Source organism: Pagrus major, chromosome 23 (assembly GCF_040436345.1).
Source record: "Pagrus major chromosome 23, Pma_NU_1.0".
Classification (NCBI taxonomy): domain Eukaryota; kingdom Metazoa; phylum Chordata; class Actinopteri; order Spariformes; family Sparidae; genus Pagrus; species Pagrus major.
The window spans coordinates 24,204,012-24,230,176 of NC_133237.1; the positions used below are offsets into that span (position 1 = coordinate 24,204,012).

Here is a 26,165-nt window from a genome sequence, read left to right on the forward strand (position 1 = left end):
CTCGAGAGGGCTTTTTAAGGTGGTATTTGCAGTCCGGGACGGGGACGAGGGCGCGCACCCGGGCCCGTGTGCGCCACATGGGTGCAAAAGGTGTTTTTTTTTAATATTTATTTATTTAATTTTATGTACCTTTTAAAGGCTGAGAGGGAGTCATTACATTTAAATATACACAGTCCTTTTTAAGCGTATATGACTATAAACATGAGCCTTGGGTTTAAGACCCAGAGGCTAGCTGGGGAATTTTGGGCCCCATGTGTTGCCCTATCACAACACAAAACTATGAAATAATTAATTAAGTAGACAATAAAAGTATTATTATTTGTTTTCTGACAGTGTTAATGGTTTGATTACCTCAGTAAATATATGGTAAGACATTCACAAAATGTCTTAAGCTTGTAAATGAGCAATTTTCAATTGGGTTTTTTAACATACCTATAATTTATGCCGTCCTAAAATTACAAAGTTATCTGTGAAGCATTTGCCTTCATGTTGATTTAATGTGCATGTACATTTATTACATCCCTCTTGGACAGATTAACTCATCTGTAGTCCCTTCCATGCATCTCATTATTGTCCAATTATCAATTAATAAATGACTTCAGAACTTTTCACTCCTTAATCGAGTTCCATTCATTGATGGATTTATTCGTTATGAGATCTTTTACTTTATATTAATTGCTTTCCAACCATCTGGATGGCTGTCTGGGCCCTCCACATATTACCGAGGCAGACAGATGCAACTCTGAAAAGGATTTCACCGAGGATGGGAATACATTTTGAGAGAGGTGCTGAAAGCTGGCTGGTAATTGATCCTGGACTGTGACAGGATGAACACAACACTGCATTATTCAAATGCACCTGCCAGCCTCTTAAAACACTCACAGTAACAGACTGGACAGCAAAAATACAGCATTCCCCCTCACCTACCAACAAGTACGTTCCCTCTGATCCAGCCAATGAGAGCAACCCCAAGCTGCGATAATACGTGTCATAAAAAAACATGTTTAATGTGACATGGTGCAAAGGGAAGAGAGGGTTTAGATATAAGCCAGACATATTAGTCTTAACAAGTAAAAGTTTATTGGAATGATACATTTTGCAAAATATTACTTTATGTATATTTTTTTAACATACTCATTGTGTTCTAAGGGTATCTGTCAAGTTCTCCAGAGGGTAAGATAGTTAAGACTGTCAAAGGCAAGGATATACAGTATTGTTTCCCAAAAGGTACAATAGACTACACAATCACTGTACCCAGGTCATGAGGAAAAGATTAATGTCTGTTTTTGCTTTTTTTGCTTTTTTTTTGAAAATACAATTAGAAAATATGAACACAAAACATCTCAGATGTAAAAAGTGTTATGTCTGAATGAAGAGTGTGTGGAAACTTGATGAAAATAGAAGGCAAACACAGGAGAAAAACTCAAAAATTAGCACAGAGCAGTTGATAGTTTTTAGTTGATAGAAGAGAACTAAAGACAGTTGACCAGAAGTTTTGTATGGGAAACAGAAATACATTTTTACAAAAGCCATTGTGATGGCCTCCGTGTCTGAAGTGGATCAAGTGGCGTTGCCTTCTACCCACCAACTCTGATTAGTCATTTGTCAGAACATAAATGTCAAAGATATTACATGTGCTCTCTTGTCTTAAGAGTTTCTAAATAATTAGCACAAATCAATTAAATAGATTTGAAAGGTTGCGGCATGTGCTTCACTATTTGCAAAAGACTGGACAGGTTGGTTGGTGATCCACTGCATTGTTCAATGTGATGCTCTAACAAATCAAAGGTTACACAGCGATGAGACTGTCGGCTGTGGAAACAATTTCTCAAAACACGTCTCAGGTCCAGGAGGTGCCTTGCCGTTGGGTTGCTTTACCACATGCAAGAAAAACCAAGCTCACCAGAGAAACATGTATTATACAAAACACACATCATGTTTCCAAACAGCATTGAAACATCTCCATCAGACAATTCAAGACATTCAAAAAGGTATCCTGCGTTTGATCTCAATTACATTAAGAGACTGCCAAAATAATTACTCAAGCCTACTGAAATCATTACAGTCGAAAAACATTCTCAAAAATGTCATGTTACAAGACTTTATGACAAAAAGATCGATGCACATCAAACAATTCACAGAAGCTTTTCAGTGAGATGGACAAAGTCTAGCACCTAGGGCCTATGGAGGGTGGGGCTGGGCGGGGGCGAAAAACGAACATCCTTCATCGAACCAAAACAATGTGTTCAGTCAACAAACCAGCAATAAGATTTGGTCTGCGATTGTCTTGCATCCACAGAAATAAACTTGGCAAAAGGGGACAGCTTTAGGATAGCTTCCTTTGTTTAATTTGTTACATAGAAAGCTTGAAAACGGAAACAAAACACTCCAATCTCAACAGTCTCAAAAATTTGGTTGGACTGCAAAATTATCTGAAGGTGTTACATGTACGGTATATACAAGAGAGAGGGGAAGGAGAAAAAAATAAACAATTATCCAGGTGAGAAGCACAGGTTCAGTGACAATTATCAGAAAACTGTTGCCCTACAACTGAATGATGAAAAAAGCCCAGAAGGTTTAACTGGGTCTTATTCCATCTTCAAAATAGAGCAGCTGAGAGTCCATTTTAATAGTTAAGCATGTTATCCATGATCTCGGGTACCTCAGCACAAATAAAGCATAATGCTCTGCCATCTTTCTTTAAAAGTGATATTGTACAAAAATAACATGCACATTTTGTTGAAACGTTTTGCTACTTTTTTGCGTATTAAAATCCACCACCATCATCGTTACATACAGAAAACTTTGCAATGTTCTCAGTTTGCAAATTTGGCAGAATTTATATTTGTTTATTTATGAAATCTTAATTCAGTTTCACAGCTATGAGACAATGTTGAAAAAGATGGATATTTTCGTATCTCATATATATATATATTTATATATATATGAATAAATGTACTATGAATTAAATAAACAATAGTCAGGAGTGTGACCACAATGTTAGTTGCTGCTAAATAGCAGCTCTTTAAACCCACCCTTGAGCACTAAATAACACACAAGCACAGAGATCGACATAAAAGGACAAAATGATCACCAATAGGATTTCTTAAAATGCTCTAATAAATTCAGCTAAGAGAAAGACAGACTTAAATGCAGACCTCATTTTTACGATTTCTCACCGGTCCCCACAAGGAGTAAGACCTTGATGAATTTTACTGTGATAAATTATTTTCACTCTGATCAAAGAGGTCACCACTGCTTCAACTGCGTGCAGTGAGTGCATCATCTACCCAATAATCATGCCACATTGAGCAGACAAAGGCAGGTGCAGAGAGTTTTCAAGCTTTAAACCAAACGGGCACAAGGGCTGATGCCACCATGGCCAAAGCTCTGCACCAATGCTTTCGACACAGTTTTCCAACCAGTTGGCATTATGATAGGCACATCTGTTGGACTTGGTATTGCTTGGACAGATTCAGGATGGAGAGATGGCGGGGGAACCAGGGTGACAAGATACAACAATCACTCTTTGAGAAGCTTGTAGAGGGCCCGTTCAAAAAAGGAGCCTAGCAGATTCAGTACCTTAACAGAAAATCAATGCCTCAACCTGCAAAGACTGAAAACATGTCGTTACACCATCAGTAAGATACAGCCACAACCTACGTCAGTTCTCCTCGAGCCCCTGCCACAAACACAAGAGGGATAAATAAAATGAATAGGTAACAGTTGAGAAACAATCAGAAAAGGCAACACTGCTGGTTCTGTTGGATCTTTCTTCGCTTTGCCTACCTTTCAACTGGGGGGATTTTACATTGTTGTCGTCGTTACAAATAAGCAAGTTAGCAGTCCACCCTAGCGCTTCCTTTCTTCTGACCCCCTTTTACTTTCTAAATACCTGTCTCTGTCTCGCTCTCTCTCCGCTACTCATGGTTGGAATCTAGAACTCAGCAAACTCCTTTGCACACTTCTCTGTGAAGGAGACTCTGATTTCTTCTTCCTCGTAGTCGTCAAAGTTGCTTGTGTCACCGGGGCCTTTGCACTTAGGAATAAAGGGAGCTTCCACCTAAAAACACACAGGACAATCAAAATCATCAGCATGATGCATTTAGGTTTCATAGAGAGCACCAAAGCCAAAGCAAGCACCACCAACCTACTGGATGACATTGGAATGAGTCCCAGGAGATAAAGAGACAATTAAAAACACATTTATTATTTATATTAGTTATGCACAGTTAAGATTAAAATATTCTAAAATAGGATTAAAATGCATTACACAATCAAGACGTCATGCTTGAATACTTGGAAAGGTCTATTAATCGATCTGTAGTCAGACTGCATAATTAACACACTTTTAGCACACTAAGTTTGAGATCATGTGCTGATATTTGCTTTCCCTGAAGACAACTCATCTATTTACAATTCAGCTGGCAATTTTCTATATTCCCAGAATGAGTTTTAACAACTGCATGAAAAAGATAGGACTTTCCTGCATTCATATTCATTATGTGTAGGCAGAGAAAGTAATACCAATACCAAATCTAAGAGCTTAAGAGCTGTTCAGAAAAATCAAGACAAAAAGAATGAAATTTGTGTGTTTTACATGAAATGTTCTTGTAGTGTTTTGTACTGTGTTAACAGTCTGTATCGTTATCCACATTTTGTTTGCACACTGTCGGCCTTCCTTACATGCCTCACTGCCCTGATGGAGGACCCCTCTCTGTGCAGCAGTTTTCCTGATGAGTCCAAGGTTAGAAAGGGGTCATTTCAATGTGTGCTCTTTTCTTCTACCCTGTGGACTTTCTGAAACCCTTTGAAAACTATAATCACGATTCAGGACCAAACAATGTGTGTCTGTTTGTTTTCATATTATAATGTCAAATGAAGAAGGGCTTAGTTCACCAGCTTTTATGTTAAGAAAATACTGGAGGGAAACAACCGTTTTGTGTGCTTCAGACACTTTTCTATTAGCTTTCAATATTTTCATCTGTGCAGAGGAAGGACAGATGATGTGAAATTACCCATAGCCACAAATGTAGACTAAATATACTGACCAACGTCTCATTTCCTTTGTCAGCCTCACTTTTCTTCTGCCCTTCTGTTTTCAAAAAGGCAGGTGGGCTCTATTTTATACTCATTACTGCTGTATGAAGGCCTGGCCTCTCACCTTCCTCTGGTAGATGGCAATCCAATCAGTGGTGGCAAACCACTTGTGGCCCTTGATATCATTGACTCCGTTCCTGAGGTTGCCAAAGCGCTTGGTCAGGTCCACCTGCAGTAAATTTCTCAACAGATCCTTCAGATCTGAGCTGAAGTGGGAGGGAAAGCGAACCTGCAAACAGTAAAAGCAGTGTGAGCGTCTGTGTTTGAGCCCAGCATTTTATACCTCATGCTTTGTATTTCAAATGACTACAGCTGTGTGTGTTAGCAGATCCCTGTGAGAGGTGCGTAGTGCTATGAGTGGTATGGTCTACAATGACATTCTGCCCACTAATGTTGATTTTGGATGTGATTTATTTGGATGTGATTTATCTGGATGTGACACATCTGCTTGTTTGCATAAGCGATTTTTGTTGACTGGATCGTTTGCATGAGTAGTTTTTGCTTTTTACATCAGCTGTTGAGTTACCACAAGCAGCTGAATAGAAGAAAATACATTTGCTTGAGTACTCCTTTAGTATTTCCATTTTGTACAACTTTATACTTCTACTCCACAACATCTCAGAAAAAAAATGTGTACTTTTTATCTGACAGCTTTAGTTACTAAACCATGCATCTCCAGATGTGTTGATGTTGAATGTTTGTTATGGGATGAAGTGTTCCTTTATGAGTCTCTTTTTTCCTCAGCTAAATAAACTATTTAAAATCCCTCTTGGATTAGTTGGAAAATACATTGGCACAGAGGTGAAAGCAGGGATGTTTTTCTGACACCATGAAAAGTCATTAAACACTAAAAGGGAACATTTTACTTTTACTTTTCAAACTTTAAATATATTTTGCTGATTATACTGACATACTTCTACTTGGTAAGATTTTAAATGCAGGAGTTTGCTTGTAGTGGAGTATTTTCACATTGTTGAATTAGTACATTGACTTGAGTAAAAGGATGTGAATACTTCTTCCAATACTGGTTAAAAACCATGCACAAAAGCCAGAGACAACAGCCATGTGAGAGATCCGAAAACTGGCCAGCAAACGTTAACTATATGATGCCATGTTCAACAACACTGAGGGCATTTGTTTACCGTGTTACTGCAATCACACGATGAATGACTTGATGAAACATACAATGTGAATGACGCTAGTGTATGTAGCAAATAAACGGACAAATCTGAGATTATATGCTGTTGTACATGTCCTATGATATCATCAGGACACATGCTACAAGTTAGATAAACAGTTTTTTTGTAAATAAAAAGATCCTGATTCAAATTTGTTCAATTTCACTTGAATCTAATGCATTTTGACCAAAATGCCACAATTTGATCGGCCATTAACTAAATCAGAGATACAGTCTCATGGGACCATATTGTGTATCGTTACTGGAAAATGTATCTTCTAAAAATAAAACATAATTACAAAGAATAAGCCCAAAGGAACATTAAAGATTAAACCATTTTTATTACAAAGTCAGGGGAAAAAAGCTCAAGATCTATTAAGAAAGTAAAAGTATTTTCATGTCATGTCCTATTAATTAAGAGAAATATAATGAATACATAATTTCACAGAGGACTCACTGCAAGTAGCAGAGGAACTGATGAGTTAAGAGCAGTACATTTTATCGGAGAGTGTTAGAGGCATTACATTAAGGTCAGTTGATTGGAAACCTCACAAGCCTATAAATGGGGGGATTTCAAGGTTTAAGGCATTTGAGAATTGTATTTACAACTGAAAAATACCACCACAACCCTCTTCTTATGATTGAGACTGTGACTTAACCATCACTGTTTAACTGTTTGCACATCAGAGGAAAACAGTGCTGGTATGAAATTAGGGATACTTGAATTCTTGATTTGGATGTCAGTATTCATTCAACATATTCCCATTTTTTTTATATAAAAGTAAATTGACCATGTTCTATATTAAATTGTACAAGTTTACATTTTTTGAATGGGACATAGTGACACAACTGCTATCTATGAATATCTGCACAAATCCATAGAGCAAAAATGTCAGCTCTGTACTAGATAACGTCCCATGTTTGTAGTCAGACATCTGTATTAAGAATAATATTCTTAAGTATTTCATCAAAACAAACAATACTGCGTATCTTAAAAAACTGTGTTGTGCTGGGACAATTGAAATTCGACAAAATTTCATTAAAAAAAGGGGATTATTTAGGTAGGAGTCTGTAAACTCACCTTCCCTGATACAATCTTCTCGTAAATCTGAATAGGCTGGTCGGCAAAGAAGGGGGGATAACCAGCAGCCATCTCATATATCAGCACTCCCAGAGCCCACCAGTCCACTGCTTTATTGTAACCCTGGAAAACAAAAAGGAAATTAAGTGCAGTCAGATATATCCTCCAACAAAAAAAAAAACAAATAGACAGCAAGGAGCAAATTGTATCAGAGTCCTTAAGGTGACAATTAAATGGCTTCCTTAATGAAGTGAAGTCCCATGTTGAGCTGAGATCTCCCCTAGCCTTATGACAAAGAGCTATGCTGTTTACTAATGGCCGAGTCGAGCACTTACCTTACTGAGGATGATCTCTGGTGCCAGGTACTCAGGGGTCCCACAAAGCGTCCAGGTCCGGCCCTTCACCCTTTTCGCAAATCCAAAATCTGTTACCTAGAAAACAGAGTGCACAGCTCTGAGCACTGACCACACACTGCAAGAGCACAGAGACCAATTAAAAAACAAACAAACAGATCCTTACCTGTATGTAACCTTGATTGTCGATGAGCAGGTTCTCTGGCTTAAGATCTCGGTAGATGAGATCCAGCGAGTGAAGGTATTCAAAGGTCAGTACAATCTGGGCTGCGTAGAAGCGGGCGTGTGGTTCACTACAAAACAGATCACCCACAATGTTTACAGTCAACCAGTGGTTCATGTAAAATAGTGAGGAGTTAACTAGAAGTCAACTTACCTGAATCTACCGATTCTCCTTAGGTGTGAGAACATTTCGCCCCCGGGTACATACTCCATTATCATGTACAGATTACTGTTGTCCTGTAGAGAGCGATGAGACAAGTCTTACTTATACAATGAGGGGAACATGTTGAGAAGATAAAGACACATGGATTTTCGAAGGCATACCTTAAAAGAGTGCTCCAGTCGCACCAGAAAGGGAAAGCTGACAGCTTGCAGGATACGTTTCTCGTTCAGTGTGTGTTCTATCTGCTTCAGCTTCACTACCTGCACGGTTAAGATTGGTTAGTACAACCAAAATACCAACTAACATTTGAACATGAATTGCTTTATCCACAAATGAGAATTCATCCAAGTCAGACATTTTTGTCTATAAAATGTCAAAAGATTGTGGAAAAATGCTCATAATGATTTCCCAGAGAAAAAAAATGACGTCTTCAAATTGCTTCTTTTGTCCAGCCAACAGTACAAGACTCAGAGACTCTTCATTTACTGTCATAAATGACAAAGAAAAGCAGTGAATCCTTAGATTTAAGAAGCTGGAGCCAGCAAATGTTTGACATTTTTTCTTGAAAAACGAATTATTAAAATAGTTGCCATTTAATTTTCTTTCGATGGAGTAACAGTGCTTCTCTATCTGTAACGTCAACATCATCATTCACAACAAAGTGATCTTTGTGCCATTCTAAAATTGATTCACCCTCAGAAGATACACTTGTAGCGTCACAAAAAAAAGGAAAAAAAAGAAATGCATTATGTCACAGTCACTTCTCCTGTCTCCATGGAGCTTCCAGCCAGCAATGTGTCATATATCAAAGATAACAGTGAAAGTACACAATGACTTACATTTTATAGGATCAGGAGGTAAAATAAAGATACAAATCTTTCAAGAAAATCAGTTTCCGGTTTGTCTGCAACTCTAGGCTATACGCTTTTTAGTAAGTACGGATTATGCTTGGCTCCTTATTTTAAAAGAGGAACATTCCATTGTGAAAGCAAAGTTTATAGGGAACTGACTTAACGCCAATGGTGTCATTAATCTACAGCCATTACATTGTGCAATCTGGATTTCATTCATAATGATAAATTAAAGCCAAAGAAATCAGGTCTATTGCCAATAAATTTGAAATAGGAATGCGCTCATATAAATACTCCTTAAGTCTTGGTATACCTACTATAACAATTTCTACAATAGAGACATCATTATTTCAGAAATATAAACTGGAGGACCCAACTCAAGCATTCACCTCTACTTAACAAGTTGTATTTCTCTTGCATATTGTGCCTAAAAGTACTGTACCTTCTGTTTGTCAAGTATTTTCATGGCAAAATGCTGGCCCGTCTCTTTGTGTTTAACCAGCATGACTCGACCAAACGAACCAGTGCCTAAGGTCTTCAAACGCTCAAAATGGTCCAATGCCGCAGTTTGCTGGGGGACAGAAGAGGGTATCAGTCAGACAAATAAGTGTTCATAACAACTTTCCAGGAACACATCATGAAAAGCCCTACTTCAGTCTATTAAAAAAAACAGGTATTTCACATTAGCCCAGCAGAGGGTGCACTGCCCCTCTCAAATAAATGGGATTTAATTTGTTCATGGGCGGGACCATTTCCGTAAGTCTGCCTGTGAGAGTGAACAAGCATGTGAAAACCTTTAAGATTTATTGTAAGATGCATCATCACACTAAGGTGTCTCAACACACACAAATTAAAACTAGATTTAAAAAAGTACTGTAACATTGTAAAATAATAATCGTACACTCATGAAACTAGGATAATAGTGATGATATAGTTTAGAAGGAAAAGTAATTCTCTTTCACTCTCACCTGTGCTGGATTCTCCCATTTTTTCAGGAAATCTTCTTTGGCTTTGGCAAGAAACTCCTTCACTGTAATTAGAGACAAAGTGCATGTTCATTAGAGGGAGTCCATCTGTTTTAAAAACCAACAAGTCCAAACTTATAGGATTTTATATAATAGGCCACCTCCTGTAATCACAAAGACCCAAAGAACACCACAATTTCGGTGTTTTAACAATAAAATGTGGAGGTCATAGTGAGATATTAAAGCAACTGAGCATGATTCATGTCACGTGCCTTTGTACATGAACATAAATGCTGTCCAGCTGATGTAAGTCTGCATTCATCGGTCTTCTCAGCTTGGACTCACTACTTTTTTTGTTGTGGGGTCCCAAACAGCTTCTTCGACCCAAACCATGAAAGTGCACAAGATAAATAAAAGTAACAGCTGGCTGAGTTTGTGAATTAGACTACTGTCAACATTTATCTGCTCAAGGTAATAATGCAACAGTTTGCTCATACAATAGAACAAATCACTAAAAGGTAAGTCTAAAAACATAAAACCAAAAGTATTGATTATTTCCCCAGTTATTATACCACATCTAAATCATGACAGGTGCAGAGGACTGTTTTTAGAAGCTACATAATAAAGATCGACAGGGATCACCTGTATAAAACCAAGGTTTAACATGCACCAGTATATGTAAGCTCCATCAGCTGTTGTGTCGGTTTCCTTCCAAAAACTACAATGAATGAGGACAGAAGGACATTTCAAAATAGCTCATGACAAGTTCAATGAAAGAACCAGCCGGGGGAGGGGTACAAAAAAAACCTCGAAGGCACCGAGTGTCCCTCAGAGAACTGCAAAGTCAATCCATTAAAAAGGATGCAGTATGTACGACAGCTGTAAATCTTTCTAGTGCAAGAGGGTCTGTGCAAGAAGGGTACTAGTGATGGAGGCCACCACGAGACCTTAAACAACTCTGAAGAAGCCACAGAGCTCTATGGCTGAGATGGGAGACATAATGCAGACAACAACAGTTAGTCGGGCTTCTCATACGTCACAGCTTTATGGGAGCGTGGCAAAGAGAAATCCACTCGGGTGACATCTCAGCCAGTGTTTTCCAGAAGGCCTGTGGGAGCCTGAAACCAGCTTGAAAAGGTTCTCTGGTCTAATTAAACTAAATTTGGCCCTTTTAACCCTCATATTAAAAATGCTAGGGGTGGCAGCCTAGCCGAAAGATATCATGATCTATTTAATCGCAATCACAATCCACGATCTCAACAGGGATGTTTTGTTCTCAATTTTGAAATGCCCTGTGGTCTATAGCCAGCCTATGAATTTCTCCATTTGCACCAAAAAAAACACAACAGTTCTTTTCTGGCACAAACTCCCCATCCTCCATTTTTCAATCATAACTCACGTTACATTGTTTACAAAATGTCACCTGAGGAAGAGCCACGTGAACTAATTTGTGCAATCAGTTGGCTATGTCACTCTATTGGTATGTTCAGCAAGAATCTGCTAGTCAGTGAGGTTACGTGAATTTTGGAAACAGAAGCAATAAGACATTTAATAACGTAATTTATATGACCTGCCTGAAATATAGATTGTGGAGGCCGTCAAGATCATTCCCAATGTTAAAATATGCTCTGCTCAGAAAACCAAACACCGGACATCACCACATCATTCACAATGTGATTAATGGTGGTGCCAGCTTCATGATGTGAGGGATGCTTCTCTGCACCAGGACTGTTGGGGTAAAATAAATGTAGCTGGAGATGGAGGATTATTCTCCAGCAAGATGCCAAGCCCAAACATAAAGCCAGGGCACTACGGAAATGACTCAAACAGCCTGGTGTGGCCCAGCCAGAGTCAAAGCCTCAATCCCATCTAGAATTTGTGTCAAGACTTCAATATTGTTGTTCAATCAAAGCACCCACACAGCTTGACACTATGTGAGCAGTTTTGCAAGAAAGACATCAGGACTGTACATGCTGGAGGCAGCCACTGCCCCACACCACAAAACCCAAGCTAGTGCATCACAGCCAAAGTTGGATTTGCTCACTCACACATTCCTGAGGTGAAGTTAATTTCCCAGAGAAAAGCAATATCTTGAATCCATTTTTTTTTTAATACACATATGGTCATCGTTCTCTGAGATTGGACACTGATTCACTTAAAATGATTCTGCGCTCATCAATGAACGATTGTGGAACAATAAATGGATCTGGAATCATTCATTGATCTGTGCCACGAGTGCAGTGTAACATGTGGCTACAATGCCTTTAGAGGAAACTTACATCTGGTCTCTGAACACACATGCAACACTGTGCATACACACACACATTCGTGCCACAACCAAGTTTTTTAAAAAGTTGAGACGGTGTGTAAAATATAAATTGAACAGACAACTTTTGGGGGAATTGAGGTTGTATCAAAGACCAACAGAGATACCTGTGGACATTTTGACAGCTTGGCAGTGTCATCAGCAGTAATTCATTTCTCATTCCCTCATCTTTATGGGGCTAATCACAGTGCTGTGTGGGAACATGCAGATATCCTGTCCTTCCTCATTCCTCTTTACACACTGGGTGCTAGTTTTGAGGCCAGTAGCTACCCGAGTAGATGCAGGAGGACTGTTAGCCTGGGACAGAAGATGATCAAGGTTGTAAAGTATCCAATGTCGGAGAAAGCACAACAATTATATTTTAATGTGCTTAATCTTTATAGTAAATACAAACAAAATCTTATATTTCAAATTATATGCTTAACAATTCAGATGCCAGATTTCAAATATAGGACTGAGTTCAAAGAAGAAATGATGGATAGTTGCATTAATATAAATAAAAATAAATATTATTCATATCAATTTATTGACAACATATAAATAGCAGAAACACTAACCATTTTTAGCCCTTTTGGATAATGTGGCTACAGTGCAGTTTAAATAAAGCAGTAAGCTGTGAGTGGTGACCATCTTTTGGACATATTTAAACTAATCAGCATTTTTGATGTGTTCAAACTAGTAAACTGAGATAAATATTATGAAAATGTTATAAACAACAAGTGACTACACAGAAATTTCTCATGAAAGCACTTGAGCATCTCTCTCTCTTTCACACACACACATGCATTTAAAAACTACACAAAAGCTTAATCCTGAACTGGCTAATGTGATTTCCTGCTAATTCTCCAAGGACCAGCAGCTCCAACAATAGGATGGGAGAAAGCCAGCAAGAACGGCAAAGACCAAAGTTCGAATAAACATGCCGAGAGCGCTGTTGCTCCCACAAGAGAGCGATGGAAGCAGACTGGTCAACAGGGAGAAAACATTTCCCGTGAAAGTTGCTCAACTCCCACTTCCGAGCAGAAAGAGCCACAAATGGAGCCATTACTGTCATAACTTGGAGCTGGTCAGAGGAAACATGTGGGTGTTGCTGCAAAATTAGCTGGTAGCTTGGTGGTCAAATCAACAGCTGTCTTGGGAGGAATAATTTTTCCCGCTGCCATCGCTACCATGGCAATTGCAGGTGATCAACTAAGGCTCAACATCCCAACTATCCTGCAACCCCAAATTCCTTACCATCTGGGATGACTATGGGTACCTCTGGTGCTGCACCATCTGCTGAGCGCGACCCTGATTCACTTGAGCGCGAGGATGACTCCCTCTTCCTTTCATGCCTTCTGGAGCTCTTCCTGTCACACATTAGCCCTGCAAAGTCTCCCCTGTTCTTCTTCCTTGGCCTCTTCCTCAGTCACTGACTCATGACCTATCTGCACCCTCTGAGAGCACTCTAGTCAGATCAGCAGCCCCAATCATCCACAGAAACCAGCCAAGTGTCCTTGCCGACAGGGTGTCTTCAGTCTTTCCTGTGATTGTCACTTTGCTGGGGACCAAGTTCAGAAAGTAGCATCCACATCCAGTGTACAGTCCAATTTAGCATGGACAGCAGCACTGCTCCCGTTAACACTCGCGCACAGATCAATTGGACCCTTGCTTTGGTTTGTATCAATATTTATCCTGTGCACAGAGTACTCTCTGCCGTTCCCTCCCATGTCAAACACACGCAAACATATGCACACACAGAGGCTATATATTGATCTTAACAGGGGCATAATCACCAGAGGGAGGGGCGTAAAACACTGGCTGGTATATTTATCCAACCCAGAGAGGAAGTCCTATGGAAAACTAGGCCTAAGTGAAGACCCTTGAGATGAACTAGACAGATCTAGAGGAAACTAAAACTTTCCCTAATTAGCAGAACCAATCAGATGTCACATCTGTGATGAGAAACTTTCAGAGTTGATCTGGGTGTTTTCAAAAACATAAAAGTGCCCCTCTCAGGAGACACTAGCAGAGCAGGAACGCACAAACCACAGTAAACTTTTTCTCCCCCCGCTTGAAATGCACCAGAGAGTCTGTGTAGTGCCAGTGCTGAATCGATCCTCCAAAAAAATCAATCCTACATCTCTCCCCTGGGCCTCTCTGGCCCACTCTGACGCAGGAACAGAGGGGTTATATTAGGGCGAGCTGACCGACATTTAAGTGTGAAGCGCGCCAAATCAAGTCCCAGTGTACACCAGGCCTTGTTCAGATAGCATACTCTCCCCTGTGGTGCATAAGAAATCAGTCAGAGTGCAGAGATGTAAACTTGGAAGGTGTTCCAATTTGTGTGAAGGCGAGAAATCAATTGTAGTGATCAGCTAAAATACTGGCAGTTCATATTTTACTATGACTACAAGCAGTTACCAACAAAACCACCAATGGGAAGTTACTTAACATCCTACAGTAAGAGCACAATTTGCTAGTTAAAGGAGCTGGAGGGAACTTTAATCTTTTGTTAATTCTGGCGGCCTCTTTGGACAAAAGCGGTATATATATCTGGTTAGAGCCTGCAGTTGTTTCAAAAGTGAGAGAACCGATATTAAATACAAATAGTGCTTTTTGCAGGATGCATGGCGATGAGGTAATGTATCGATCAGTGGTTATGCTTTGTTTTAGTTATATGTCAGCCTACAGCCAACAGATTTCAGTTGCTCGGTAATACTATTTTTGCAGACTTATGGCAACGGCGACTCATCCAGATATGACGGATGGAAGTTCCTTTGAGCTAGTTCCCTGGGCTACATTTTTGTTTTTATTCTATTTTTTTTTCATCTTTATCACCCCAGGTTGATGAAGAGAGCCCGGACAAGAGCCATGCTTGGAGTACAAAGATGTGCTTTATCGACATCTTTACAGAGACCTGTCTCCACCACAACATCCCGAATCAAGCTGTTGCACTCAACAGGCGGACCGTGTTCGGAGCGGACATAGTGCAGGACGAGAAAAGGTGAACTTTTGTTTACATCATTGATGCTTGGTGCTCAAACATTGTCAAAGTTGATGAACAATTTTTTCATGACTATGTCTGTCGTTGTTTATAATCTCCTCAACACAAATTTTAAAAATGCACAACAGAATTATTTCCTGAGTGTATACACGTTTATGTATATAAATAACCTTATATTTTGTGAGGGAGCTTTCATTTCGTTATGCAACCCTGTTTTGTATCATGACAAACAGATGACCCTGTTACCTAAAGCTAAAGTTATCAACATTAGCTTGGTAGCAAGCCCAACAAAAAATGTCCACTGCCAAACCAACAAACCACAGAGCAGCTTCTTTGCTCGGCTAAGAGACACCTGAATTCATTCTTAGCACACCGCCATTAAAAATAGTTTTCATGTTCAGTGTCAGACCAACAGGCATTAGGAATAATTATAGTAGTAGTATAGAAATAGCCAATCCTCTCACTGATGAGGTCATATACAGGCATCAGTATTTAACTGGTTCCTTGTAGTACATTTACTGACCAGTTCAGGAGTTGCTGACAAACGATGAGGTGATGATCACCACATACTTTTATGCTCCATTCACTTCTATTCAAATGCTGGTGGGGATAAAGTGTAATGTGCATGCATCCATCTGTCTCATTATGTAATTGTTAATCAGTATCACCATGACCCTGTGGCTGATAAATCAAACCCAACGTCTCACTTTGTTTTCTATATAGGTTACAGTGTATTTTATACAGCGTTATATGCCTTTTATTACATTGTGATTTTAGCTTTACATTTTTGGTTTGTTAGTTTCAATTGTGGGAAGCTAAAAGCCAACCAGCTACATAACGGGTACCTAATGAATATTAACTAGTTATAGAAAAAGAAAAAAAACTTGCCAACTATTTTAATGATGGATTCATTGTTTTCAAGCAAAAATGTCAATCATTTGCTGGTCCCAGCTTGTTAAATTTAAGAATTTACTATCTTTGATATGAATACTAATGAATGGTCTCTGGGTTTATAGGATATAAAAAACTCATTATTAGTTGCCACCTTAACTGCCTGTAATACAAGTTGCCAACAGACACTAGGTTTACCACCACGCCTGTTGCTGCTCTGAGAATCCAAAGAAAAAATATTTTCCTTTTCCAATAACCAAACTCCATCCTCAGTTTTGCTTTGCTTGTTGCTGGATTTTGCATCTCGGGCTTGTTCCCTGGCATCTGGCCAACTTGCCAGTTCAGTGCTGTAAGCTTATCTGAGGTGGCTGATTGGCATTTCAACAGCAAGGTCCACTGGTAATCAGTGCAGGCTTATAACAAAGCCCCTTTAACTGGAGACAGGAAGTGATGAGCGATCCAAACACAAACCTTCCCCTGTTACACAAACCAGCTGCGTGCAGCGCCGGGGCAGGACATGAACCACACTGATATTTATAGATAGAGGGAGTTGCACTTTGACAGGGTGCCACCTCATTATATGACCAAATTCAAAGTGCACAACATTCAATACAATCCCTTATGTCATAACTGTCTGTGAGGATGGTCCTGCTCTGATGGTCAAGAAGAAAACATTTACAAGCTACCAAACAATCATACAATCAGATAGACTTACAGGAGCCCTCAGTGAGGACAATATCACAAAAGCTTTGTTACAACAGTATGTGTGTGTGTGTGTGTGTTTGGATATGTTCATTATTACACTACATAGCAGTCTAAGGCTGGTGGTGTTCTGCTGTGCAGCATGACGCCTGAAAGACACTTCCAGAATAACAGAAACATGCCTTCCTTTCAAGTGAAAACCACAGGTAAGAGAACAGAGAGAAACAGCAGGCTGCTCTCTGTGTGTATTTGTATACACAGACATATACATGAACATATGCACGCACACATATGTCATGGCTGCTGGCACATAAATACTAGAACAACCAGTGTCACCCAGTATTTAAAAGAAAACAAAATATCACTCCACCAAAGCCAACAGTCGCTAAAGTTGCCAGGCTATGATTTGAATTTACTATCAAACATTATCAAGAAAAAAAAACAGCTTGATTATCCGTTAAACAAATGACTTTGAGCTCGGCCCGATACTAACTAAGCTGATGGAGAATAGCTTGGGCCACGGCTTAAATGCTCCTGCCCCGCTCCAGAATGAAAACTCACTGCAGCAGCAAGCCTCTAGCTCCTCCTGTGGTTGGTCATGTCTGTCGTCTCCACTGACTGTGTCCCCTAGACAGGGCCCGGCTCGATGAAACAGCCTTCCTGCCAGCCTGTGAATAACAGACATCGTACAAGGCAGGAGGAAGCCAGCTGATAGCCAGCGCAGAGTCAAAAAACTGCAGTATGTCCGGAGGTTTTAACAAGTGGGAAATCCAAAATATGCGACACCAATGACGACTTAAAATTTCAAGCTATCTTGGCCGGCTGTGTTTAGTTTGTAGAGCAGTAGAGGCGACGACCAACTGTGCAGAGCCTGGGCTGGACCTTCCTTGCTCCTTCACTTCCTGCCTCAGTTCAGTGTCTGTCCACCCTGTTTCCTCCTGTGGCCCTGAAATCAGCTTTGTGTACTAGCGCAGCAGCTCTCCGCTTGTCTTCTTGAGCCTGGAAAGTTCAGGGGAAACAGCAGCTGAACAAGCTCTCAACACTCTCTTTCCATTTTCTGTTGAAACCAAGCGAGCTGCCATGTTGTCCTCATCTCTAGCTGCTCTGTGGAAAATTACGCTCCTGGGTGTGGGCTCTGGACCACAGGTCTGCACCTGTCTCTGGGGATCAGGGTGGACCCTAAGCGATCAGACTGATAAGGATGTGAAGCATGGCATGTGAACAAACCTCCCGCCAGCAGTTCCTCCTCTGTCCCTGCTTTTAACTTACTAGTTCCCAATTTTGCATTACTTATTGAGCACTGAAAAACAAACTTATGAGCCATTAACACCTGAAAGTCATGGGCCTTGTTACAAGGGTTACCAGTGACGGGTTAACATTACAGAGGGACTGGAGGCCATTCTTCACACATACTCTCTACCAGCAACAAGGAGCTGACACTCATTTTGCAGATACCTGTTCAGACTTTGCACTCTTGAGTGTTATTTATAGTGTCATGGATAAAAACATAAAACGGTGTCCTCCACGGCCTTCACTAGGCCCTGTGATCCTGATCCTAAGCACTTGCATTGAGTTACCAAGCCTCTTCTTCTTCGTCGTCGTCTTCTTCTTCTTCTTCTGTGTTTATTAACGGATTGCAAACCAACTTTAGAGTAGCATGCTGCCAGCTACTATATTACAGTCTGCAGATGCTCTGCTTGTTAAGTCCACGAAATCAATTCGGCTTTATATTATCATCTCCATTTATCGGCTACAATTTCAACAATACTAATAAACAGGAGATATAATATACATTTCCCTGTACCGACATATATCGCGCATCTCTAGTCATTTATTTTGTTAGCTAATACAAATGTCATCTTGTTATTTTTACTAATGTTACAGTACAAAAGAAAACTAATTGTCAAGAAAAAAAATGTTGTGAGGAGCAACAGCTCACAATACAATTGACAAGAGCACCTCTTCCTCTCTGTCACGTACACAAACATGTGCATGCACAAACACACATACACTCTGTGACACAAGTACCCTTGTTCTAAATGCTGCTCATCACATGATATTCAAGAGACTCCTAAACTCCCAAGTTTCTGCCTGGAGAGTATCACCCTCATGCATCATATGACCACATCTTGGTGCCTTTTCCCTTCTCCGATAACAACCAACTCCCCCTTACTGTCAAACCCAATCTGTGGGACTCATCTGTTCTCATTGCACCAACATTCAACTCATCACTTGCAGAAACACCCAGAAATATGTGCATGTCCACTCTTCCCTCAAATCTCAGCATGAGATTATGAAATAATGAATTATGTAGTGCACAAGAAAACTCCAGTTCTGGGTTTGGGTTTGCTATGTTATTGCAGCCGTTCATAACCTTATGAAAGGAGGGGGGGGAATCATCAGAAACACATGACCCACAAAGAAGCCTATGACTGTTGTATAAGGTTAGTTGTCATCCTTGCTGCTACCTCAGAATATAACCTGGGGCTTTTAATCACGAGCTTTTCCACAGAATCAGCGGAGAGAATGAATAATATCATATGCTATCCAGTTACCATGAACATGGTGTCACACTTAACAGCTTGGCTAAAGTGAATGGCAATGACCATGTAGAGTTAAACAACCCAGTGAAGTTAAGCATATTCTGCTCAACCACTTTTCCATGCTAGAATAGGGTGTCGAAAGCAATGTAACACGGTGTCATTGTGCAGGGTCTTCGGGCCTTTTTGCATAATACAGGTGTTTAACTTTATTTCGCTGCTGTGGGGGAAACAGGAAATAACTGCAGCCAAACGATTCAATGACAGGCGGCATGACATGGCTAACGTTAGCTTACTGCAGCTACAGGTTAAAGGCTACTCACCGCTCTCCATCTCATTGCCCTTCTTTGCGGTGGGCGTGTTGCCCATGATGGCAGGCTGATGGTGGAGTCCCTGGGCTCGGACTGAGTCTTCCTTCACAAGTCGCTGAGAGATGCTACACAGCTAACGCAGTCGGCTGGGCTCAATGAAGCTGACAGCTAGCTACTAGCTAACAGCTATCATTATTAACTAACCAGCGTAAATATATTTCCTCCGATATCTTCCCCTGGTGTGTTTCGAAAACTCCAACCAAGCGAGTATATCCAAATATGCAGCTAACACTAACGCCTTAGGTTAGCTAGGCTAGCACACTAGCTAACTCTAGTGGAGATGGTCAGTTGGTGTTAGCTTTGCAGTGCTAACTCGTCAAATTCCAAGCGAGCACCGGTGAATTAAGATGTCAGTCGACTGTCCTTTATTTCCAGAGGTGGCTTGGTGTATCAAAAAATCCCAATCCAGAGCGTTAGACGGACCGTCGAAAGCTGTTTCCGTCTATCTAACCAGCAGGCTAGCGTTAGCTTTTAGCGTCCCTCGCCGTCGTATCCTGGCCTGAACTAACCAGGTGCTATCTCTGTGAAAGGCAGGCCTTTTCAGTTAAAAACCTGGATAACAAAAGTGCTGCCCGGGTTATTCGGTTTTTCCGCTGTTGGTTGTTTCAAATGGAAACCTCTCCATTCGCTTCCAGACCAGGCATCAAGTGCAATGGCTTCCTGGGACCGACCATCTGATAGTCGATTCCTAAGATCAACAGACCCCTTCCATTAATCTTCAGACCGCAAGGGAAACTCCAGTCATCCATCCACTGGTCCCGCCCCTCGCCGGCTCTGATTGGTTACAGGCACAGCTACTTAGCCGACAGACGTCACATATCGCGTGCTGATTGGATAAGCGTCGATATATCCAGTCATTGCGTTGATGCGATTCGTCTGTCAAATAGGTTTGTCCCGCCTCCCGGACTTGCTAATAACCAAAACGCCCATTAACAGTAACTGTTTGTTCCTTCTTCCTTTTTAATTACCAGCTGATTTTATGTATCAGATTGATTTTCGTGCAGGACATAAATGAAACGCAGCAGCATCTCGCAGCCTTCATCCTATTTGCAGAGCAGTATTTCCCCAGAGCCAGCTCTGTATCCTAGCCACCCCTTTTACCCGACTGATCTGTGATTGGATGTGACGTTAACACAGGCTATTTTTAGTAAAATGTGAGAAATATAAGGGGATACTCACACTGATATTTGTGTTACAGCGCTGCCTCTCTGTTGTGTTTAACCTTATGATGGATTTAAGTTATTTTGTTTTTTTTTGGTACATTCTTGACAAGGATACGTTTTCAGCACAGATGCATTCAAAAGTGGTTTATATTCAGTTTTCCTGCTTCTGTGATCAAAATTGAAACAAAGTGAAGACAATTTAGCTAAATGAAACACAGTCCTCTCTGTCACACAATCATACACAGATGCATAACAAATACAATGTTATTTTATTTGGAACACAACACTGCAAAAATGGAGGAAGTGATTTAGCCCATACGAAGCCCATTCAAAACCCTAAGGGGGAAAAAGTTTAAGTGCAAAAGGAATTTAAACCTAAAAATATAATGGCAGAATATCAAATTCCTGTACAGCAATATATTGCAATTGATTTGCCTATTGCTTCAGTGCTTAAATGCTCTGAAATGGGTACAAATCAGTTCTGCACCAACAAAAGCAGGAAGGTGAATCACACATCAGCTTTGTGATTTGTTTCACTTCACTGTTTCCCTCCCATGACTTGAAATACTTCAACATTGGTTGCAACATCATGGTAAGGAACTCCCCATCTATAATTGAGCATTACACTGGTGGTGAGTTGTTCATAATCTTCCTCATCTTCCTTGGAACAAACACTCATCTGAAGCCAAAGGAGAGAGTTCATTCTTGACAAGCTTCAGTTAAATACGGGCAGCTGTAAGGCAAAATGTCTGTACATCCACACTAGAATGTCCACAGGCATTCTTCAAAAATAAGGTCTCATACTGTCGGGCATGGGTCGTCTCTATAAGCAGTCCATAGAGTTATCTGGTAGTAACCCCAGGGGTGGGGCCTTGCCAGGGAGACAGGATGGAGGGAGCATGGAGTTTGACGTAGGATCCACATTTTCAGAGTCTTCCATTCGCTCTGCACAGCCTTCCCAGTTTATATGGAATCTGGTAACACGTGGGTTTGATGCCAGAATATTTCTCTGGAGCTGAAAAAGAAAGACGGAAATTTAGATTAATACTCTGGACAAGTACATGCACTCATTAAGTATGTGCAGTTAGAAATACATCCCACTTAATTAATTGTGCATTTTGACTTGGGTGAGAAAATGTTAATCCTGTAGATCAGAATGGTACAAAGGTAGCGAATGATATTCATCCAACATTATTACATGATCACATAAATAACTATATAATAACCAACATTATACTACAAGTTTGCATCTGCAATCACTTATTTCGTTATCTTTTCCACCTCATACACATACATTGTTTTTTAAAGTTTCATTCCGACTGTCAGCCACCTTAAAAAAGGTGAAAACTTTGAACAAAATCCTTCGGCACCACAACAAATCTCACAGTGGATTATTCCAGAAGTTACAGAATAGTAACATTTCTGCTTAACTAGTTATATAACCAAGGGAATTTGATAGGATTATGAGTAATTGTTCCAAAGTGCAAGCTCAGCAGAAAGAGAAGCTTCAACTCTACAACGTATTATTGCACCATGCTGCTCGATAAACTTTGTTCATTTTCACGGTTTATACAATAAAAACATGTCATCATGCTGGGTTGTGTGTTGTATTAAGTCTTTTACCAATTAAAATTGTGATTGTTGATTAATGTTTGAACCGGGTATTTTCGAAAACTCTAGAAAATAATATTTTATGTGTGTTGAATGTATAGTGCTGTCGACTTGGAAGAGTTTTAAAAGAATTTTGCTATTAAAACTCAAACCCACCACCATACAAACATTAATTATTATCTCAAAACAGTGCAATAAGCATTAAACAGTCTCACTGGCAACCATTAGTCTGACCTGTGTGTAGTCTGGCTTGATCGGTGGATTTTCACGAAGCTCAGGGTCTGTGTACTCATTGTTCACATAGTAACCAATGCGAATGAACTCCTGGCCCCGGTATGTGCAGGTGATCAGCACTACAGTTACACCAACAGCATCACTTTCAGGAATCAATCCAGTGTTTGGGGCATCAGCCTGTGAAAGGAAGCACAATACAAAGATTTGCAAAAGTATACATTTTTGTATACATTCATTTCAGGGATTCTCAATTTAAAGGGAAAATGGGCCTTATAATATTTTGATAAATCACTCAATTAATCAATTCGATAATGCAATGAGACCAATAAGTACAACAACATAAAAACCACAAATAAAGGTTGCAGCATGCTGATAACTTTAAGAATCAAGATTTATAATTTGTAGATTTGTACGACAAGTGCATGATACTTCGATTCACGTTGAGATGTTTATTAAAAACTAATTTTGTCCCAGTTCATTGATCCTCCAACCAGGAACACACTAACTGAAATTGATGTCTGCTGATATTTATAGAACTGTGAAAAAAGGTGAGGTTAATAAATGAAGACACTCAAAGGGTGTTTACATTGACCATTTCAGAATGTCTGACCTCAGTCGTCCTTCTGGAGCTGGCCTGTGTTAGTATGCCATGAGCAAACAGAATTGCGTTTTGCTGAGATAAAACAAAATCAAGAAGGCTACACTGGTAGTCAGCAGTAGCCACTGTAGTCAAAGTGATACGAAATGAAAAAAAAATCTTAAGACATACCCATAACATTAATAAACATTTTTGATATGGTTCCCTTTAATTTAAAAAAATATATAATTTCGACCACAACATGTCCTGGGCATGACATTATATTGAAAAATTAACTTGTCACTATCCTCTGGTGGACAAACTATAGAATGCTGACTGTTACAAAATCCTGTCATTTCTGTGCTTCAATTTTTTGTCATTTCTCATCTGATATATCAGTCAGGCTCTAGTAGCCCCTTTCTTTCCATACAACCTCGCTTCCAGTTTTATGGATAAAAAAATACAACTACCCACCAGTGGTGGCATGATATGAAACAACTGTGGTGCTATATTATTGTTACATATCAAGACAAACAGGTAGTAAAAACAGGAACTCCAGTATATTCTCTAGGTTGTTTGAAAAACATAAAAAGCTGCAGTTTGTAATTTCTGGTCTTTCAAACTTCCCTGAGAACAATTACAAAGTTATGCAGTAGAGAGGAAAAAACAGTTCAAGAGGACGCAACTCCGGATTTTGATACGTTTTTGAAGTAGTTTGCCTCAATCAAACGCACCTGAAACACAAACATATGTCTTCCAGCAGGTACTGGGCCGACCAAGACAGAGTCGAGGACCTGGTCATACTCTTCACTCTCTGCGGAGCCAACATAGATTATCTTCCACTCCAGGTCTATAATAAAACAGAACAAAACAGTTATGAATCACTGTAAAATGCAAAGTTATTAATGTAGATGAGACAATTAGTCCACTAATCAGTTAGACAATCAATTGGCCAACTATTATTAATAACACTGCCTGGGTAAATCTTCTAAAATACGTTCAAAAGAGAAATTCAAATCTAACTATTACATGTGCAAAACTGTCGTGCATAAACAACAGCAATTCTGTGTCTATTGACCATGTAGCATGAATGATAAACAACACAGCAAAGTTGTTGTTGTTGTACCATGATCATGTAAACATGCGAAGTAAATGTATGTGCAACCCTTGACTACTTTCACACCACTAACTGAGAAGAAACAAAGGCTAATACGAACATGAAAGGTATGAAATGAATGCACTTTAGGCTGTCATAGCTAACGTCACCACTGAGTTTTTTTTTAAATAATCCCCATTAGCATATTTATAAATTTCACGGACCTGACCTATAACGTTATTATTAGACAGCTTAGTGGACTTGTCCACCGTGGGAGACACAATCAGTCAAGCTGTGTCACATTACTTTGCCATTACCTTGTATCGTTACGTTACTTTAGACACATTTGACGACTTTCTTTTTAGCTAACCTAGCATTAGCTGTTAGCAACCACTAGTACACACACCGAGATGACAACAGGCTTGGCTTCAGACACACAATAGTGAGTTTATCTGCGACGGTACGTACCTTCGGGGAGGTCCTCCATACACTCAAACGTTATTTCAAACTGAAAAGGGTTTCCAAAGGGACTCGGGTTATCTAGGACAGCCACATTCAACACCTGCACCTTCGCCATTGTTGCTGGAGCGCTAAAAAAAAAAAGAGGGGCTAACCAAAAACAAACGTTCAAACCAGTTTCCCGGGGAAACCGTAAAAGCGACACTACAACGACACACACACTAAACGGTTTAAGCTGCCAAACACCTTCGATTTGACCAAACTTAAACCTTGTTTGTACGCCTAAATCCACTCTATTCAGTTAATTGCCGCTCAGTATAACGAGAATATGTTAAATGTGAGGAGAGATGTGCCGCTCTCCCGCCGCTTTCAGTGTCCTAATACCCAGGCTTCACCGCGCCTACGGCAAGCGGTGTGTGCGTCACCCAGCGGCCGCCTCCGTCACGGGAAAGGCAAAGTGGCTCTACCGCCCCCTGGTGGCTCAGTGCGACTTTGCAACTGTTTTGATTAGCGAGCCTTCAACATAATTACCCTGGGCTGGGAGGTGCAATAAAATAAACTTTATGGTGTCCCACCCCATGAAGGGCACACAATGGGTACATTTTACAATATATCCGAATGCAGTAAAATTCAACCCTGACAAACATCCTTGAGAGAGCTCTTTACTGCACAAAAGCTAATATGTATGGACAGGGCCGAAGCCAGGATTTTAGAAATACTGAGGTCATGCCCCCCCACCTCCACCCATTCGTAAGGAAAATGTATAAAAGTACGGTATAAATCTGCACATTTCTCTGCATTTCGATAGGACCAATAATGGCTTAGGAAATAATACCACCAGCAGCGAATAGATGAAAATTGGACTTAGATTTAGTTAAGTAATTTTACTGTTTAGAAACAATACAATGGTTCATAAAACATTTAGTATTAAGTAATTGTAAAGTTTAAAAACATCAGTTGCAACTCTCTAAAGGCCATCTAAATAATGTTTGTAAATGAATTACACACTATTTATTAACCATTTACAAAGTATGATGAACATCAACTGCAACTTTCCAATAAACAATGCTAATAAATAGTTTAAATAGCATTTCATTATTTAACAGTTAAATAACTGTTAAGTAAAGTTTAATGAACTATAAATATGCCGTTGTTAGTCATATATAATTGTTTATTTTAATGATATGATAGATATTATAAAGTCTTACCAAATATAAATATGTATCACGATATCAAAGATCGAGAAAAAATATGGAGGACTTGACCTCAGTGTCATCAATGGTAGCTACGACCGTGT

General features: G+C 39.9%; 2 protein-coding genes across 3 annotated transcripts; both read right to left on the reverse strand.

Annotated features, from left to right (window-relative positions):
- Nucleotides 1–2,321: 2,321 nt before the first annotated feature.
- Nucleotides 2,322–20,446, reverse strand: prkacaa (protein kinase, cAMP-dependent, catalytic, alpha, genome duplicate a). 2 transcript variants are annotated; one of them, XM_073495370.1, is made up of 10 exons: nt 19,681–20,446; nt 9,916–9,977; nt 9,390–9,518; nt 8,258–8,356; nt 8,088–8,170; nt 7,878–8,004; nt 7,694–7,789; nt 7,359–7,481; nt 5,165–5,329; nt 2,322–4,063 (listed from the first exon to the last, which is right to left on the reverse strand). In XM_073495370.1, the coding sequence occupies exons 1-10, from the start codon at nt 19,724–19,726 to the stop codon at nt 3,938–3,940; spliced, it is 1,056 nt and encodes a 351-aa protein (XP_073351471.1). In that variant the 5' UTR covers nt 19,727–20,446; the 3' UTR covers nt 2,322–3,937. The 2 variants fall into 2 exon arrangements, with proteins under 2 accessions (XP_073351471.1, XP_073351470.1); XM_073495369.1 differs by lacking the exon at nt 19,681–20,446 and adding an exon at nt 13,475–13,685.
- A 695-nt stretch (nt 20,447–21,141) lies between these two features.
- asf1ba (anti-silencing function 1Ba histone chaperone) lies at nt 21,142–25,229 on the reverse strand. Its single transcript, XM_073494496.1, has 4 exons — nt 24,878–25,229; nt 24,048–24,163; nt 22,737–22,913; nt 21,142–21,906 (listed from the first exon to the last, which is right to left on the reverse strand). The coding sequence occupies exons 1-4, from the start codon at nt 24,984–24,986 to the stop codon at nt 21,715–21,717; spliced, it is 594 nt and encodes a 197-aa protein (XP_073350597.1). The 5' UTR covers nt 24,987–25,229; the 3' UTR covers nt 21,142–21,714.
- Between the last annotated feature and the right edge of the window lie 936 nt (nt 25,230–26,165).

Coding starts and splice junctions, on each gene's coding strand:
- prkacaa (XM_073495369.1), bottom strand. CDS start 13,598: ATGTGTGACAGGAAGAGCTCCAGAAGGCATGAAAGGAAGAGGGAGTCA. Junction 8,357..9,389: donor AAATACTTGACAAACAGAAG/GTACAGTACTTT, acceptor TTAACCGTGCAG/GTAGTGAAGCTGAAGCAGAT. Junction 8,171..8,257: donor GACTGGAGCACTCTTTTAAG/GTATGCCTTCGA, acceptor CGCTCTCTACAG/GACAACAGTAATCTGTACAT.
- asf1ba (XM_073494496.1), bottom strand. CDS start 24,986: ATGGCGAAGGTGCAGGTGTTGAATGTGGCTGTCCTAGATAACCCGAGT. Junction 22,914..24,047: donor GACATATGTTTGTGTTTCAG/GTGCGTTTGATT, acceptor TTCCTTTCACAG/GCTGATGCCCCAAACACTGG. Junction 21,907..22,736: donor TCAAGCCAGACTACACACAG/GTCAGACTAATG, acceptor TTTCTTTTTCAG/CTCCAGAGAAATATTCTGGC.